This window comes from Sylvia atricapilla, chromosome Z, assembly GCF_009819655.1.
Source record: "Sylvia atricapilla isolate bSylAtr1 chromosome Z, bSylAtr1.pri, whole genome shotgun sequence".
NCBI lineage: Eukaryota > Metazoa > Chordata > Aves > Passeriformes > Sylviidae > Sylvia > Sylvia atricapilla.
Genome location: NC_089174.1, coordinates 87,406,177 through 87,426,144, shown reverse-complemented (window position 1 = coordinate 87,426,144; position 19,968 = coordinate 87,406,177). Strand labels below are relative to the sequence as shown.

Below are 19,968 nucleotides of genomic sequence, written 5' to 3'. Positions count from 1 at the left end.
CATTTGGAAATGTGGGTATAGAACAGAAGTGCTGCTTCTCATACAGGAGTTGTGATTTTTAAATTATAAGATTTGAGCTAAGTTGGCATTTCAGACTTCAACTGAGATGTCTGAATTGAGCAAATAGAATTAGATGAATAGAGTGTGCAGTAATTTTGTTAAGCTCATTGTTCTGGCATCTTTCTTACAGCAGAACAATGGATGGGGTTAAATTAGAGCAGTTTTTCAGATAAAAAACTTGCTAAAATTGTTCCAGATTTGTGTGTTGAAGCCCTTTGACACTAGGAAACCTTCTTTTGAAGAGCTCTTTAATTTCAGGAAGGTCATCTTTCAGTAGTCAAAAAGCAAGATAACACCAGTAAGATGTTCAGTGATTGATTTATAACCGATACATTGATTAACACACAACATGAAAACTGGTTCCGCCCTCCTTAATTCCTTTTCCTTTGGCACTGTTGGAACACTGTGTTTATGTTGCTTAGGGCTGCACAGCTCTGGGGATGGTTTGAAACACAAGTTTGCATCACACTGGGAGCCTGGGCTTGGGTAGCCTGTAAGGGCACTGTAGGAACGATCAATAGACAACGTTTTTACAATCAGGGTTCAAATCTTCATCTCTTAATTGGGCCATTAAATTAAATCTCAGTTTACTGATCTCTTAATCGTAGCAGAGGAGTGTTCTCAATGGCAGGCCCCAGAGAAAAGAGATTGCTTCTGCTCCCACGGCAGCAGACATTGAGACACTTCACAGGTTAAATTATAACATAAAAAACGGTGAAGCTTCTTGAAATTAGTGCCCTGTGGCCAGAGCTGTTACATACAGAACCCTCTAAGCATCAGCTTTGTACTGCTCAATAGTGAACCCTCTGAGCATCAGCTTTCCCATCCCTTTTTTTAACCAAAAGAAAAGAAGAAAGGAAGGAATTGAGAGTAATGAACAGTTTCACTAAAGCGGTGAAATCTGCCTCTGCAAATAACGTGAGGGGAATAGTCAAAAATCCCTGGTTTCTGATAGTGAAACTCAAGTACCTCCAGTCTGAGCTGTTCAAGAATAAAAGATATTTTTTGTCCTCTTTTGAATCACGTATGGGTTGCACTAAAAAGAAATTATTTCAGTGATAGTTATCACAACAGTATTACTATTTTCTAAATTTTCTAAGTGTGATTTTTTACCTCAGGCTTATGCTGATTTCACTGCCAGTGCAGGAAGCCCCACAGCCCTACTCTCCAATTCCGTGCTTTGGGGAAACCTGTTGATAGAAATGGTGGCTTTTAGTAATTCCTATCCCTGATTATTTTCATGCAGACATCATCATGTCACTGAGGTGAACAGGCAAAGAGCATCTCTCTGTGGATATGGCCTCAGGTTATTTATCTGCAACTTAAACCAGCTTGCTTAATTTCTGTGTTTGCTCTAAAGCAGTAGCAGATGACCTGTTCATCCCAACACACTTACATTGCCATACAATACTTGGACTGGTGAATTTGTTACTCTGAAAAATCTATTTTGATTTTTCTCTCCATCCATCACTTTACCATTTAAAGTATTTACCATGTGCCTGTAAGATACAGGTTCTAGCAATAAATCCTCTTCAGAATGGAAGGCTGCAGAGCTGACTGGTTGATTTTGCCTCAAAAATAAGAATTAAAATCCTCAAAGACAATTTAGTGCATCTTAACTTCGAAATAGTTCGTAACATTATTTTTTTGTTCAGAAAATAAACCATTTATTGTCTAGCTTGGATATAAGATAGCTTCCCACTGCCAGAGGGCAGGGAGAGACGGGATTCTGGGAAGGAATTGGGGGCTGTGAGGGTGGGGAGGCCCTGGCACAGGGTGCCCAGAGCAGCTGTGGCTGCCCCTGGATCCCTGGCAGTGTCCCAGGCCAGGCTGGACAGGGCTGGGAGCAGCCTGGGATAGGGGAAGGTGTCCCTGCCCATGGCAGAGGGTGGAATGAGATGATCTTGAAAGTCCCTTACAACACAAGCCACTCTGTGATTCTGTGATAAAACTATATTCTGTTTATGAGAAACTGCTTTATAATGAGATTTTTTTTAACCCCTCTGCAGTGCAGCAAAAGTGGTAATCCAATTTTTATTAAGCATTCCAAGTAGAGTGAAAACCAATGTGTTCTCAGATGAAGGGTCTTCATGATTTTCCATGCTCAGGCTGTGTTTGGAAGAGGACACTATGGAAATGGAAGATCAAGCAGGATCAAGCCCCTGAGCCCGAGCTTTGCTTTTCACCTGTGGGCTGGCAGTAGCCCAGGCTGTGTGCACAGTGTGACACCTGGAGACACTGAGCCACCTGCTGAAACCCTGGGCACCTTTGCCTTCTCTTTCTTGAGCTGTGCACAGGCACAGGCTCCCTACTCTGTGTGCAGTGCTTTTCATTCCTCTCATTCTCTGCTCTGCCACTGTTACTCCTCAAACCTACAGAGGGTCTCGAATCCCTGGGGTGCCTTTTATTGGGAGACAGAGGCGATTTATAAAGATCTCAATAGCGTTAAATAAAAGAAACATATGCTGGCCTTATTAGTAGCTTGTTGACCTAGATTAGCTGTGGGGAAGCTTATAAGCTGATCAGCCATTCCAAAATTGGGAGGTGTCATTGCAATTAGTAGGAAAAGCTGTGACAAAAGGGAAGACAACAATGATTCTGACAAGGGAAAAGAGAATATTAGTAGCAAATGGGCTCTTGCTGGCGTGACTTAGGGATGTAAATAGAATGAAGTTAATTTTTAAGAGGAAAGAAGCATCCTTTGTTACTAAGAATTGAGTGTAGTTGTGGTCAAATGTACTAAAATGCTGCTTTGGCTATGTCAACAGCCAGAGGAGTACCCCATGTGTGCTCGCCTGTTTTTGCCTGTGTGTAACATATGGAGGTGAGGTTTTAGGCTGATATCAGCTGTTTCCAACGTGGAAATATCATTGAACTTGGTTTAAGCCTGGTTGAACCTGCTGGGGATTGTGAGTGGGCATCTGATAGGACAGTAATACCCTGGGCCCCCATCTGGCGTGAGCCCCACGTGCCATTGGAAGTGTTTGCAGCCCAGGAGCCCCAGCACACGGGTCACGGGGGCTCCCCAGATGGACAGATGGATCAGTGGGAGCCATGGAGGGCTGCTGGGGAACCAGTTGCTTCTCTCTGTGTCAGGGTCTTTTCACATGGAGCAGAGCAGTTAAACTATCTTGTCTTCTGCTCTGCAGTTAATGTTAACAGGACTCCTTAAAAATGACAGTTTGATTGCTGGTTTGGCTTTAAAAGAGCGTATCAAAATATGCACCACTCTGAAAGCTTAGCTTTTAACAAGGTAGTTCACTCTTTCATGGACTACTTTTTGTGTCTCTGCTGACTTGTAGGCAACAACCAGCAGGGTAATTCTGTCATTTTTGGGAGGCAAGACACTACTACAACTCATTTTTCTTCCGCCATCCAGAAAATTGTGTGGTGTTTCAGAGTCTCACAAACTGCAAGTCGCTGCCTGTCAGGGTGTGTGATTCAAACCAGCACAGAACTGAGGTGTTTGAAGCCTTGATCCCCATTTCAGGGCATCCAGATCATCACATGTGTCACACAGAGCTGGAGTGAGGAGGGAGAAGGCCCCACTGTCACATCTTTAATTATTATGAATGGCCCATTCATTGTTACTGTGCCACACAAGCTCTTTGGAAACAGCATAACTTGATATAATGTTCAAATTGGGGAATTAAACTTTTATTTTTTGGTGGAGCCTGGAAACTGTTGATCTTGTGACTCTCTTCTGATAAAGATGAAGAAATACCTGCGGAAACCTTTACAGAAATAACTATTTCTGTGATAGACTTTTAGTGTTGTTTTACAGATGAATTTTCAGAATAGACTGAGGTTGTTCTGAGTTGCGTCACTTAAATTTTCTGCGTGTTTAATGGCTACAAGAAGCAAAAATGAGAAAGCAAGTAGGATTATTCCAGTTCTGCTAATGCAATTTTGATTTCTTTTAGCTGGAAAAATATTAAGGCCACTCAAATGTTTGCTGGTTGTGTCGCACTGTATTATTTTGGTTTTGGATGTCTAATGTGGGGGTGAGTTGGTGAGTGTTGGAAGGGACCTTAAAGATATCTAGATATAATCATTATAGCTTTTGTATTATAAAAGGACTGTTTCATTCCAATAAGTTGTCCTGCATAAGATTTTTCTGAGGTTTAAAAATCCAAGGGAATTCTGATAGTCTTTTAGAAACTATTACTTGCCATTCTAGTGGAAGCCTAGAAACTGCAGTCTTGTCTTCTCAGTTTGTTTTGAATGGAACATATTTATGGGACAGTGTTCCTTAACAGAAATAGAGGTGACTCAAGATAAAGACTTGCTTGAACCTGTAATTTATCCCCAGTGGCAGGGTATTTGGCTCATTAACGCTTTCTTCTGATACAACATGTACCCTTTCCTTTTTAGAAATTTTCTCTTTGGAAAAAACTCTGCACTGTGATCTAAAGAAATGAATAATGAACTTTTAAGGATTTATCTGACAAACTAAAATAGTTGTAAGTAAACATTACTATGGAACAAAAGTGTCGCCAAAAATATTGCATTATTTATATTTTTTTTTTCCTTGTCAGGCTGCTGCTTATTTCACATTTCAACTGATGTCATTATATACCTCTGGTATTTTTCCAGCTCTGCACTGCAGTGAACTAATGTCCCTTTCGACTTGTGTGAAGCTGGGAGAGGTGTGAGTGGCTGCAGGGAGGGAAGCAGGGCTGTAATACCCAACTGACTGTGTCAGTGCCCTCCCAAATGCCTCCTGAAAACTTTACTCTCCACCACACATGGAAATTTTCAGTTCATTCAGGCCCCACACTTCAGTGAGGATTTTCAAATAGGTTTTTCTAATGGATTTAGGGTATAGAGAATAACAGTTTATGAAATTTCTGAGTCTCTTAAGTACTCAGACTGAGGTATTTCCTACCACCATGTATTTTCACTGGCATTTTTGTGGCTCTCAAAGAATATTGCGCATTGAATCATCTGACATTTGTAAATGGAGGATGAAACTATAGGTACAGGCAAAAGAGTCAGGATTTAACAACTTTAATGTGCAGCAGGTCTTTATAACCATTTAATGACTCAGCCTATTTAATGGTAATGGCCTTCAGCGAGTTCAGGAAATAACAGGCTTTTAGGTAAAGTAAGTGCACTTAGTTTTGTGATGAATAAACAAATTTACCATGAGGCTGTGTAGAGGCATGCTCCTGTCACTGATTAGTTGTGTGCTGGTGTCTGTCTCCAAGTTCCTCAGCTAGCAGGGGCTGGGATGGATGGAGGGATGGATGGAGGGATGGAGATGGATGGATGGAGGGATGGAGAGGGATGGATGGAGGGATGGAGATGGAGGGATGGAGATGGAGGGATGGATGGAGGGATGGAGAGAGGGATGGAGGGATGGAGATGGATGATGGAGGGATGGATGGATGGATGGATAGAGGGAGGGATGGATAGAGGGAGGGATGGATGAGGGATGGATGGATGATGGAGGGATGGATGGATGGAGGGATGAGGGATGGACAGATGGATGAAGGGATGGATGGAGGGATGGAGATGGATGGATAGATGGAAGGATGGATGGATGGATGAGGGACGGATGGATGGATGGAGATGGATGGTGGATATATGGAGGGATGGATGATGGATGTGATGGATGAATGGAGGAAGGGGTGGATGATGGATGGAGGGATGAATGGATAGAGGGCTGGATGGATGTATGGATGGAGGAAGGGATGGATTCATGGAGATGGATGTAATGGATAGAGGGCTGGATGGATGTATGGATGGAGGAAGGGATGGATGGATGGAGATGGATGTAATGGATAGAGGGCTGTATGGATGTATGGATGGAGGAAGGGATGGATGGATGGAGATGGATGGTGGATGTAATGGATGGAGGGGTGGATGATGGATGGAGGATGGGCAGCAGGGCTCAGACACTGCTGCCTCTGTGTGCTGGCCACTCTGGCCGCTGTCTCTCCTGTTTCTGTCTCTGGCCACAGGATTTTCCAGGTTCAGGCAGACGGAGATGCAAATGCCTGTGTTAATGAGGGTGTTGTAGCATCCCTGTAATCCCGTGCAGAGCCTGTGAATTATCACAAGTGTCTAGCCAAAGGATAAAAGCACAGGAGGTTTCCAAAACAACATTCCCATAGTACCATCTCTTAAGCTGCTGGGGATATGTGCCTTCCAAGTAACCAGTGCATCTGGGTGATTAAAGCCTTCCCCTTTGTCTGAAACATCAGAACTGAATAGACACTTCCTCTGAGCTCTTTTATATCTTTTTGCTTTTAGGTCATCAGTTATTTCTGTCTGCTTTTAATATATAAATCCTTTTGTTCTTTCCAATAGAACTTCATCTGTACAGAAGTAATTTGGCCTGTTTGTAGAAGAATCTCATATATTTCTCATTTTGTTTTCAGTCTATCAGACATCTCCAGAACTTGTTTGGCTTTCATTTCCTTGCCCTCCTTCACTATAAATACTTTCATGCATGAAGATAATACTCCTCTCATAAGCCTGTCGTGTACATTTGGCCAGTACTGTGACAGAGGGTTGCTTCAGGGCATGGGAACTTACATCTGTGACACATTATCACAAATAATCGCTTCTTAAGCATTTAAATAATTTTCATCCTTTTCTGTGTTGTTATGGCACCTTTAACCCCATGGTGACCCCTCGCCGCCAAACTGCTGTTTTGCAGTAATGTAATTTAAAATCCTGTCATCACTTTATGATGTAAGATATAAATTTAGGGATACTTGTATCCGAAAAGAAGGCCTGCAGGAATTAAGTATTTTTAGAAATCCATGAGAATGTTGCTTAGAAGAGGACGTTAGGTGGGGATCAGGGATGTAAGAGGAAGGAAAGTGCCAGCACTGGAGAAGGATCAAATCAGGATTACTTGAGAACTGATGTATCCATGTTCACAGGACCTGGTAAAACACATCCAAGAGTGCCATGCATGTTGACTCATGCTTGTGCAAGACCACTGTGTTGGATCACTTTTGGAAAAGTGCATCCAGGTTTTGGGCCTCTAGACGTAGCAGAGGGGCTGCCAGAGTGGAGGGAGTTCCTTGGAGCATCTGGCTGGGAACAGGTGTGGGAAGGTGGGCTGAGGGCACTGGGCTTGTTTAGCCTGGAGGAGAGAAGCTTTGGGGCAAAGCTACAGCAGGAGGTTCACAGGAAAGGTGAGCAGCCTTCCCATGTGTATGAGGAGATGGAACCAGGCTTCTTATACAGAAAAAAAGAATCAGGAAGATGAGGGAGAAGGGTCAGGAGGTCCCAGGCTGAGTGAAGGGTACGATTATTCATGGTCATGGCAGAATTGGCACAGCAGCACAGGAAAGTTGGAGAATCTCTGTCCCTGGAGGCTTCTGAGACTCAACCAGATAAACCCCTGCTCAGGTGTGGGCACAGTTTTAACCCTGCTTGGAGAAGAAGGCTGTACTAGAGACCCCTTAAAGTCTCTTTCATCTTGATTATGACTCTAATGTAAGAATAATAATTCAAAAAATACTTGAACTGTATGAAAATGGGGAATTTCTTAAGCAGTTTAACTGTGCTAACCACAGTGGCAGAAATTCACTCCAAAGATGCCCAGAACATCTTTCCATGAACATGGGCATGCCTATCTTTCAAAACATTCTTGGTACAGAAAAGCAAATAGTTAGATTTCTGCTCTGGTTCATCAGTAACATAGTTTATTGTGTCACCAGTGGCAGTGTACTGAACAGAAATGAAAGTTCAACCCAAAATTCTATTTTTGCATGATGTACATGATGTGTTCTACTGGTGCAAGAATCACAGAATCCTAGACTGGCCCATGGTAGGAAGGGACATTAAAAATCATCTCGTTCCAACCTTCCTAACGTGGGCAGGGGCACCTTCCACTAGTCCAGATTGCTCCAGCCCTGTCCAACCTGGCCTTGAGACAGGCAGAGAGATGTTTTGCCTTTCAGCTCTTTATGCCTTATAAAATAACATTAATTGGTGATATTTCGGGCAGAACAGAAATCAGTTCTCATGAAGTAGATGATCTAATAAGTTGTTGTTATCATATATTTGGTGTTTGAGTACGGAATGTATTTTGATGGGTTTGGCTTTGGGAACAGAGGAGTGGTGACTAATAGGACTTCCTAGAACACAAGTTATCAAACATGAAAAGTAATAAAATGTTCACTGCATGTCGTGACGTTCTGCCCACGTGTTCAGAGGTAGTTTGGTGTGTTGACTAACATGTACTAGTTTAATTAGCTTATACTTTCATTTATTTTTCTTTTAAAGACTTTCATACTGGCTTTCCTGTAGAGTTGTCTTGTAGCATAGCTGCCTTCTGAAAATAACACTGGTTAAATCTTCAAGCTCAGAGAAAGATGTTATTTGCCGTGCATTTTTCAAATTCTGCTGCAGAAACAATATGACCTAAATATTTAATCAGGCTTAGTAGAATTGGCTTTTTTTATTGCTGCAGATTAATCTAGTTTCTCTGAGCTAATACACATGGCATGTATGTCTTCAAGACCTTTCTTTTTCTCAATAATGTTGAAGATTTATGGCTCTCATAAAATCTGGCATGCGCCAAGAGGAAGATTATGAATTACAATTACTTAAACTTTAACGCTGGGAATTTTTCTTTTGAATCCTGTAGATGCTGTTTCAGCCTAGGTTGTATTTGTAAAGGGGTTAGTGAACACTGGTTTTATACAATTTTGCTGTATCCTGCCCAATTTGCTTCTTTTCTCTGTTGTTAAGATGTTGGCCTGGTGCTGTTTATATTTTTGCCTTTGATATATTTATTTTAAAATAACAGTTGATTTCACTAGAGAAAATATCAGCTTTCTAGTTTAAGCAAATAAAGTTGTAAAGTGGCTTTGCATGTTTTGCTTGGTGCTGCTGTTTTGTTTAAGTCTTAAATTTTAGATGAAAAAATGAATGTTAACGGATAATGAATCTCCGCAGTTCTTATTTTCAAACTCTTTATTTTTGCTAGGTGTTTAGTCTGTGGCTGTAGCCTTATGTACACCTCTTGAATTAATGTGGAGTTTGAGTTAAATATTGGAAGTGATATGATCGCCTAAACCAAAATAATTGCAGTGACCAATTAGGAATCTTCAAAGAAACATCGGAAGAATCTTTAGCAAAGTCTTATTTATTTGTTGGTTTTGACTATCTGCTGGTCTCACACAAGGTGCTTAGAGGGCTTCCAGGTGATCAGGGGGATAACTGTGCCTCAGGAAGCTGTGACATCCTTCTGTGTCCTGGCATTCCCAGGGGGAAAACTGCATCCTGGTGTGCATTAAACATAGCAATGGAAGTGATTGTCTCACTTTGCTCAGCACTATTGCAGTGTAATTCCAGGCGCTGTGTGCAGTTCTGGACACACCATCTGAGAATGATGTGATCTCTGGATGCATCCAGAGAAAGGGCAACAAAGCTGGTGAAAGGGCTGGAAGGAATGTGAGGAGCATTAGGCTGGCGTGATTTAGAGAGAAGGAGGCTGAGGCACAACCTCACTGCTCCCTGCAGCAGCTTCCTGAGGAAGGGAGTCACCTCTTCTCCCTGGGATTTAGTGATAGGATGTGTGGAAATGGTTCAAGACTGCTCAGGGGAGGTTTGGAGTGGACATTAGTAAACATTTCTTTACTAAGAGGATGGTTAAACCCTGGAACAGCCTTCCTAGAGAGGTGGTCCATCATGGAATCCCAGAATGGTTTGGGTTGGAGGGGTCTTCTGTAATTTCAACCCCCTGCCATGGGCAGGGTCAGCTTCCACTCTTCCATGTTGATCCAAGCTTCATCCAACCTGTCCTTGGACACTTCCAGGGGTCCAGGGGCAGCCACAGCTGCTCTGGGTATTACCCTGTGGCAGTGCTTTGGCATGCTTTAATTTGGTCATCCCTGAGCTAGTCAGGCAGATGGGCTAGAAAGTCATTGTAGGTCTCTTCCTACTGAAAATATTCACATGGAAATCTCCACCTTCCCTCTGGCTCTCCACATCAGACTCCTGTAGATTTTGAAGTGTGTCTTTGATATTCTCATTTAACTGGTGTCATCAGAATACCTTTACTGATTGGGGTAAGAAACAGGAAAGAAAACGTTAACTTTGCGTTCATCAAATCTGCACTTAATTGCAAATAAATGTAGATATGCTGGGTTAATTATTATATATGTGTAGGAATTATATGTTTCCCCTACATGTGCCTGTGTGAGGCAGTGAACAGTGAGGACAGTACAGGGTCTCAGCCTTCATTTTAACTACTTCTGGTTCAGACAAATTTAAAAGCTCTCAGGCCAAGGACCAGAGCTCCAGGATTGCAGAAGATTGAAATAAATCTCAATCAGAGAAGGAATCACTAATGGATGCCAGAAACAAGAGCAGAAAAAATTCTTGAGTGGCAGGTAGTTTACAGGCTTCTTCACAGATGTTGGGTTTTCTGTGCTGTCTCTTAGAGTATCAAATTACTTGAGATTATATTTTTCTTCTAAAATTCACATTATTGATGGTTAGCTAGTGAGCATTTTTTATTATGGTTTTGGTGTTTCATTCAAATTTTGTATCTTTCAATTCTCCACCCTCAATGTGTAGCAGAGAAAGTGAAAAACGAGAAACCTATAAAAATACCTATGGATTTAATTCCTTGGAGCCTTCTAAATGCCACTTTCTGACTTTATAAAGATGGAATTTGGTGCTTTGCCATGAATGCCTGTCAGTTTTGAGCATCTTCTCTGATCTTAAAGGTGTCGTTGGGTTTCAGTGTTTATGTGATTGTCTCCAAATCCAGCTGATATTCTGTAATCACAGACGGCCCCAGCTGATCCAGTATGAGAGATGGGGGACTACCAGACAGAAAGAATCCTGACACTTTAGTCTCCAAAATACTGATGCTGACCTCTGTTGCTTTGGATCTGAAAGTTTTGGGTTCTGTGGCTTTCATGGCTGATGAAGACAATGAATGTTAATAACTTGAAGTTTTAATGAAGCATATAGATTTTTTTTTTTTTTTGCAAATTTAAACTACTACTGATTGTCGTGGTGTATTTTTGTGTAGCGAGAAGGCAAGAGAGAAGTTTTATTATTTTCATTGCCATAAATAAAGAGAGTGGTACCTTACTGTTACATATGAATTGTGGCTTTTTTTTTTTTTTTTTGATTGAGATAACTCAAGTCCACCCTAATTTCCCTGACAGAGCTGTGTAACAAGACTTGCTACCTTTTGTAGAAATGGACACTGTCATGTTGTTGTGTCGGAATTCAAAATGTTGATCAGTTGGCTTTTTATGCGAGGGAATTACAGTCTTTTGAAGTGGGATTTTAGTGCAGTGTGAGCTGCAGTTTTGTCATCCAGGTAAACAGGATACCTGAATAGCACACACACCCCCACCCCATAAATCAAATAGGATTGTCTTACATTTTTGCAGTAGTACTTTTTCAAAAATTTCAGTACTTCATTGTGGTTGAAGATCACCTTTTGCTATAAGCAAAAAGAAACGTTCCCCATTAAACATGCAGAAAATTTCCAGTAGCATGTAATAGCAGATGTAGCTGGAAGCCTCATTTCTGTTGTATCAAATACGTTTATTTCAAATTCACTAGTAGTCAGTGAAAATTGATGTCAGTGTCTCTTAATGTTCATGGCCTTAAAGGAACTCTGCTCTTAAGCCTTGATTTTATTCTGATTTCCTGTCGAGGACTTAATAACAGAAATTCTTAGTCTTCAATATAAGTTCTGCTCATCAAAGTGGCCATGAACAGCCATGAAGTTTTGGGATTGTGTTGCTCTTGGTGTGGGTTTAACATCAAACTTCTTCTCCACAGACAAGTTCAGCTTTGAAAACAGGAATGGCCTACGGAGGGCAGTGCTGCTGGCACTGTGTCACAATGTGCGTGTCTTCAGAGCCCCTGGGTGAGGGTCTGGGGACACTTCTCCTCCTCCAGTGCACGCTGTGGCCTCACCCTGTTGCTCAGTTTAGCCTAAATATGGTGATGGTGATGATGGGATCAAGTCTTGTCCTTCCCATCTATGGAGAATGTTGACAGGGGTCAAAGACAGTTGCTGTCACTTTCCTTGTGGAGCCAGCCTGGGACACCTGGGGCTCTTCAGCTGCACAAGAGAAGCTCCAGGGAGAGCTCCCAGCCCCTGCCAGGGCCTCAAGGGGCTCCAGGAGAGCTGCAGAGGGGCTGGGGACAAGGCCTGCAGGGACAGGACACAGGGAATGGCTTCCCAGGGCCAGAGGGCAGGGCCAGCTGGGATCTGGGGAAGGAATTGGTGGCTGTGAGGGTGGGGAGGCCCTGGCACAGGGTGCCCAGAGCAGCTGTGGCTGCCCCTGGATCCCTGGCAGTGTCCCAGGCCAGGCTGCACAGGGCTTGGACCCACCTGATCTAGTGGAAGGTGTCCCTGCCTATGGCAGGGGAGCAGAAGGTGTCTTCCAACTGAAACCATCCCAGGATTCTATAATGGAAGACCAGTTCAATTTCTTGATAATCTAACAAGATTGAATGGCTGGAAGGAGTTTTCTAGTACGAGGTGTGGTTAAATACGGTAAATGGCAATGGTGGACTTAGAACCATTTAAATCATCTAAGCACCATCATTCTAAATTGTACTCTTTATTCTGGTTTTGGAAGAAAACAGGTAGCCTCTCTGGGTAACTGAAATTCTATTCACTCCCCAGGCTTGTGGGTTGAGGCTTTTTATTAGTATGGGACCCTGTAAATCCTTTATCTTCTCCATCCCTGGCCTGTGGAGGGAATAGGATTGCTCACAACTTGCTGTGGTCAAGAACACAGAAAAGGCATTAAAGCTTTAGGAAATTGCGTCCTTGAACCTTCCTCATCTCCTGAAAATTATCATATCTGCAAATGAAGTGCCAAAAGGGAATTTGTGTTCTTAAACTTCCCGAGCAAAGACAGGACTGATTTGACCCAGCAGTGAGTGTTGTTGAAAGCAAAGCAGAGGGAGGTGTTGGTTTTGATATAGTCTTGGGCTTAGAGCCCCACTGATTGCACCAATTAGCTGTTGGTGCCACTGCTTTTTGACATGTTTCTTTCCCAAGGTACACAAATGATTCTGTCTCAGGAAAGGGTATTTCAGCCACATGTGGCTGTGTCAGGTAGGGATTTAGAGAGACACTAGCCTGTGGAATGCAGGTGGTTGGGTATATATAACCCCTGGGCCAATTTCCCACCTGTGAAGCCATGAAACAATGGGGGGTTTTGATTTCGTGAGAATGCTGGAGCCTAGAGTTCAGTTATTGTTGGTTCTTGCCAAAGTCACTAAAAGAGACTTGGTGTCATTAATCTCCATGGGAAACTTTCCCAGTTTAGCACTCCATGGGTATGTCTGTCCTGAAGAAAGCCATGTCCCCTGGCTGCAAAAGAGGACAGCAGAGCCTGGTAGCACCACCGTGAGCTGACATTTTTATCTCTCAGTGTATTAGGCTGGTGAAACTGGACAACTTGGAATCACAGAATCATTAAGGTTGGAAAAGATCTCCAGGATTATGAAGTCCAGCTGTAAGATCACTGAGTCACATCATCACATCACATCATCATACTTGGCACACCCTGGGCTATGCACCATTGTGCAGTGAAGTATTTTCTGTGCAAACTCTGTAATAAAAGATGTTTGAGGTTATATTTTCTATGTGCCTCCGAGCTTTCCAGTGATGCAGTTTGTTGCAGGTGAACTACGCTAATGAATTTATTTTCCTTTCCATTCTGAGTGGGAGGATATCCTGTGCATAGGCAAAGGCAATATATCTCTTACTCAGGTTGCTTAATATCAATTTTAAATGTTTATTGCTTGCTCTGTAGTTACTTCATAGAAGTGACCGTAGTTCTTCGTGGAAAAGCTGGCCAGGTCTTTATTGAGTAACTGTTATGATTAAGCATCACATTGAACAACTAGAATTAAATACAGGAATGCTCTACCACTGAAATCACAAACTGCAAGAGCAGTTCACATTGAGCAGTAATTCTGTGTGATTTTTTTCCCTTTAAGCCAACTGTCAGTTTTCGTGAAAGGCGGTTGAATTTTGTGAACATTCTTAGGTTTTCTTTAAAGGTGACCTTTGTAAACCAGGGGCCAGTCTCCTGCATTTACAATTTTTGGGCATCTTGAGAGAGAGATAAAACTTTTCTTAAGATGATACTGAGAAAAAAAAAAATGGGGGGAGGAGGGAGAGAAATGACAAACTCACCCAAAAGAAGCCCAAATTCCAAATTCTTGTGTCTGTTGCGTGAGACTTGGCAAATTCCCCATGCAGCAGTGACAGAACCAGAGTGTGGGCACAAGGGCAAACAGATCCCTCTGTTTCTTGAAACTGTTGTTTTATGTCAAACCGCTCCGTTGCTTTCTTGGCGTCTTCCATTGACTCTTGGCACAAAAGCCAGGGATGTTAAACCATGACTTAGCTTTCTTAAAGGAAAACACCTCTTTTTTTCTGTTTTGTCTCCCTCTACCCTTGTCTTTCAGTTATACCTGCCGCCACTTGCGGAGATATGTGTATGTCTTGGACAAACTGTATTTCCCCCACTCCCACTGCTCTACGCTGCAGCATTGCTTCTCGACCCTCAGTGACAATGGAGAGGAACTCTTGTCTTTAACTTGTTCTCACATTCTCAGATCCTATGCTTCCAGGTTATTAACCTCTGCTCTCCATTTACTGCATGCTGCATGCCCTGTGACTGATCTGTGCATGCTTTCAGTTAACTGATGAATAATTTTTATTTCTAAGGGGATGGTTCATGTCTTTATGGCATCTTTGATGTATATTCTAAAAAGTGTGTTAGAAATGGGAGTCTAGCAATGGTTTGGGTTTGTCTTTTTAAATTTAGAATACAAATTCTTTAGCCTTTGGAAGCTTAGATGCTTTTTATGTTTTATTTTAATCCGTTTCCAAAGCCTTGGCATAAGAACGTGAGCTGTGATTCACAAAACTTCCATTGCAGTTACATAATTTGTTTGGAATTGGTGCAGAGACTGAAGTTGTCTTACATGCAAGAGCCTAATACTTCCTTGACACCCATTGTTTTATTTGTAATGTTGTCTATATAATTTGCTTTTCAATAATAGAAATGGTAGTGCTGTTGCCTCAAGTTCAGGAAGTTTTCGTGGAGGTTAATCACAGGATTATTTGTGCTGGAGAAGTCCTCCAAGATCATTGAGTCCAACCATTTCCCAGCACTGCCAAGGCCACCACTGCCCCATGTCCCCAGGTGCCACATCCTTTGGGGATGGGGACTCCACCACTGCCCTGGGCAGCTCTGCCAGTGCCTGAGCACCATTGGGGTGAAGAAATTTTTCCCAATATCCAACCTAAACCTTCCCTGACACAAGTTGAGTCCATTTCCTTACTTGGGACAATTAGGAAAGATCTCTCTCTCTTTTTTTTTTTTTTTTTTGTATGCCTGATTACTTTTAATTATACAGAGTAAGAACGATGAGACTCCATCAGCCCCAAATCCCCAAATCCTTGTTTGTGATAGAGAATTATAGATGCTTTACAGAAACTGTGAAAAGGGTGAATTTAAAAGTAAGTCCTACTTGCCATACCCAAAGGATTTCTCTTAGCTGTTTACTCCAAGTAAAAATTCGAGTTTTATTATTTTATTGTTGATGCTGTGCGTAATTAAATATATTAACCTAAATCCTAGAAGCTTTGGGAAAACAAGGAAAAAATTGCGTGACAAAATTGATCAGAACATGGAAAGCATCCAGGGTGGAAATGCAGCTTCCCAGCAAAGCCAGCATACAATAGCAAGAGACCACACAGTAAACATAAGTAAAACCAGCTTGATTGTCAAGGGAAGAAAATACGGCATGCAAGCTGAAATAGCTCTTTTTGTACAAAAGAAAAAATTTATAGTAGTACATAATGATGGAGAATTACTCTGAAGATCTCAACAGGAGATGAAAATCTAGCTGTCCCAGGGGCATTCTCCAGATTAATTTGGAACAGGGATATGGTATTAAAGTAGTCAGAAGCCTGAGATTTCAAAGGCTTATTTAAAAATGAATACTACTAATAAGTGCAGTCTACACTACAATCTTCTTCAAGATGTAATGTTTTACATATAGGAATGATGTCCTGAAAATGTAAAAGAAATGGTGTAATTCTCCCAGCTTGTTTCCATGAAATCTTGGTAATTCTGTACAGCAACAGCACTACACATTAAGCTGACAAAATCATCCTTGGATGATTAAGTGCTTGGAAGACTAAGTGCTTCTCCATGGATATTGCATCTTTTAGGTGTTCTGTGAACGAAAATAAGCACTGATAACGCTGTATGTATTTTCATGTAACAAGCTTGTGCAGGTTTTAGAGCAAAAAACATTCATCTAGTTACTCCCCAAACCAAAACTGATGGAGAATTTTTTTTACTGGTATCACTTTCTGAAATGGGGCTTATGCATCAGTTGAGATAGATTAGAGAACATCAGTCTGGGTGATTGTAAAATCTCAGATTTTCACTGCAGGTTATTTTTTTCTGAGGCTGGAGGAGAACAGAGGATTTGAAATAGAAATTGCTGCTGTAAAAATATAGAGGTAGCAGTTTTTTATGGTTAATTCGCTGTTGTTGTTTTGATATTGGATGATTAGAGAGGTTGTCTAAGCCTGTAAGCAGCATTGAATACAACAGCATAATTGAGGTGTCAAAAGTTTTTTATGTGAATCCATGCATCCATCCTGCATTAAGTACTACAGTGTTTTCTTGTGTGATCAGCCTGTTTAGAGAAGAGATGGAATTTATAAATTACTAAAGGCAGAGGATAATTAATTACGGTGATTTATAAATCACCAACCCCCCCATCCAGTATTCCTGGCAAAGAACATAAAATTTAGCCCTGAGCAGCAGGTCTCTAACGATGCTCTGATACCCACAGATGGTGTTGCCTGTCTTTGTACTTATCAAAAAATTACAGTTTTCATTACTATTTTGGTAGATTTTATGTGCAAATATATTAATGTTTGGATTAAACATTATCAAAAGCAGCGTGGGCAGCGGGGCAGGGGGGATTCTGCCCCTGTGCCCCTGTGCCCAGGTGAGAGCCCACCTGCAGAGCTGCCCCAGCCCTGCCTCCAACAGCACAAGGACGTGGAGCTGCTGCAGCCAGTCCAGAGGAGGCCACGGAGATGCTGCCAGGGCTGGAGCCCCTCTGCTCTGGAGCCAGCCTGGGACACCTGGGGCTCTTCAGCTGCACAAGAGAAGCTCCAGGGAGAGCTCCCAGCCCCTGCCAGGGCCTCAAGGGGCTCCAGGAGAGCTGCAGAGGGGCTGGGGACAAGGCCTGCAGGGACAGGACACAGGGAATGGCTTCCCAGGGCCAGAGGGCAGGGCCAGCTGGGATCTGGGGAAGGAATTGGTGGCTGTGAGGGTGGGGAGGCCCTGGCACAGGGTGCCCAGAGCAGCTGTGGCTGCCCCTGGATCCCTGGCAGTGTCCCAGGCCAGGCTGGACAGGGCTGGGAGCAGCCTGGGACAGTGGAAGGTGTCCCTGCCCATGGCAGGTGATGTGGTAGTGCATGGTCCTTCAGGTCCCTTCCAACCCAAACCTTTCTGTGTTTCTGAGGTTTTCAGTGTACTGTGGATGTGTGTAAGAACCCGGTGGTGACGTGTCACACACCCCACATTTACTGGAGAGCCAACACTGGTTAAAGCAGGGAGGAGGGAATGCAAAACATATTTTGTTATCCCACAGGGAGCAAGCCCACAGCACCAGTTTTCCAGGCAGCTTTCATTGGGATTTAGTGCCAGTGTTGCTTTCAGTCCCTTGCAAATTCTAGAAACATAGTGGATGCAATACTCATTTTATTATGCACAGCATTAGCATAGCATAAATATTGAGCCTGGGTTTGTAATATGAAATTCCTAATGTCTAATAATTCTGTTGTGACTGTGTTATGTATTTTTTATTGCAGCAACTGTGCTTTGTGATGTGAGATACGTTTGCCACTTTTACTGTTTCCTTTTGCATTTCACATTCATCGTGTGATGTTTTAATGCTTGTGTGTGTTCCCATTTTGTTTTAAACCTTTTTGGGTTGCAGTCAAACTCAGGAAAATCGCTTTTGAAGGCAGACTGGCTTAGTGCATGTACTAGCAAAGAGGCAGCTAACAAGCAATGATTAGTTCTGGGATGCTGAACAAATTATGGACAGTTCTAGTTTCACAGCAAGCTTGACACTGTGTGTGAAAGCAGGAAATACAGTTTTGCTGAGCCTTGTAAATTGGGTGAATGTGTCTTAAAGTAGCAGAGGTAAAATTTATGATGGATTAATTTAAATCAGGGGTTTCTTTTCCTAGATAAAAATGTCCAAGAAATACGATATCACATTGACATTCAGTTTCTCTTTTTTGCTTATCTTTTATTACTTAATGCTAGGTTTGTTTAAACAGCAAAATGTAACTCGTAAGATTATTGTGCTCCCTCTCAGATGTGTTCTGGGACATTGTCTGGAGTGTATGGAGAATGAGCTTTGCAGCCATCCTTCCCCCGTGCCATCAGAGTCAATGGAATTATGCAATTACATTAATTTAAGGATGTGTTGCCTTGGTGGGATCAGGGCCTTGGAGGTTAGCTTTGAGAAATGCTGCTAATTCACCAGAAATGGTTCTGTTGCTGCAACCTGAAGCTGAGGTGCTGCTTAAAGCCAGCTTGAGTTTATTACTCACTTTCCAGTTTCTTTTTCCTTGGAGTGTGAGCTGTGCTGGAGCATAGGGACTGGATCCCAGTCCTGTGTCCTGGTATGGATTACTGACCTGACAATGCAGGAAAGGTGTCTAGGTATCATCCTCAAAAACTGCTAAAACATATCCAACTCTGACGTATTTTCTTTGACTTTAGTTTGTGAAGGGAAGGTGGGGAAGAACACGACACAAACGTGTATTATTGAACCTTAAATGGCTTTTGCAGGGATTAATGCTGTGTGGAGATAAGCAGCAATTCAAATCCTTTCAAATGGGGCTTGACAAATGTGGATTCTTTTTCTCTGATAATCTGAGCGTTTGTTGCCATTGAGTTTTTAGGCAGTTAGTTAAAATACTCACCCTAAGTTAGTGCAAGTGAAATAGTCAATACATCAGCCTTGCTTAGAGTCATTAAATGCTTTGGGTTGGAAGGAACCCTAAAGCTCATCCCATTCCACCCCCTTCCAGAGACCAGGGACACCATCCACCATCCCAGATTTCTCCAAGCTCTGTCCAACCTGGCCTGGAACAATTCCAGGGACAGGACAAACATTGGTCCTTACTTCACTGTGAGCTTAACCTGTCAGGGCTTTTATAAATGGTCCCACATTTGTCATAGGATTAAAAGTAGAGTAATGGAGATGGCAGAATCTGGATCTGTCACAGGCAAGAACCAGCTCCACTTCATTTATCACTAAAGCAAGCTATTTTTGGAATGGTAAATAGCGTAGTTTAAAATATTTTTCCCTAAAGAAAAATTCATTTTTCCATAAAGAAAAATACATTTTTCCCTAAAGAAAAATTTAGTTCTCCAATGCATGTAAAAAATTGGTAAATTTAACCACTTTTCAAAATTAAACAAACTTGGGGCTTTTTTTTCTTTTTCTTTTTTTTTTTGACAATAATAAGTAAAACCATTCTTTTTTTGCAGGATATTTAAATAAGATTCTGCACTTTCCTTCCAAAGCTGGCATTTGAGCAATGACCTTTTCCTTTCTCTTTTTCCTTTCTGTTCCCCCAAACACCATTCAGTGATCTCTGTTGAGCATCCTGCCGAGCTCAGAGGCTGATGGGAACTGGATTGGTCCCATTCAGGGATGCAGTGTCATTGCATTATCAGAGACTGTCATTATGGGTGGGCTAAGAAATTCTTTTCTTGTTAAAACATAAGGCATAATTTCTCCAGCCTTGAGTGTCTGAATTGGAAATGGTACATTTTTGTGACAGCGAGCAATTTTTTTTTTGTCTTAATGCTGTGC

The 19,968-nt window shown here is 42.1% G+C and overlaps 1 protein-coding gene across 2 annotated transcripts in view; it reads left to right on the top strand.

Annotated features, from left to right (window-relative positions):
• Positions 1 to 19,968, top strand: part of DYM (dymeclin) — a 209,873-nt gene that overhangs the window by 101,435 nt on the left and 88,470 nt on the right. The window contains exon 14 of one of the 2 annotated variants that reach the window (XM_066339696.1): positions 14,500 to 14,664. The exons of the other annotated variant lie outside the window; for it this stretch is intronic. Coding sequence (XP_066195793.1) covers positions 14,500 to 14,664 — 165 coding nt within the window. The remainder of the gene's footprint in view (positions 1 to 14,499; positions 14,665 to 19,968) is intronic. 2 annotated transcript variants of the gene reach the window in all.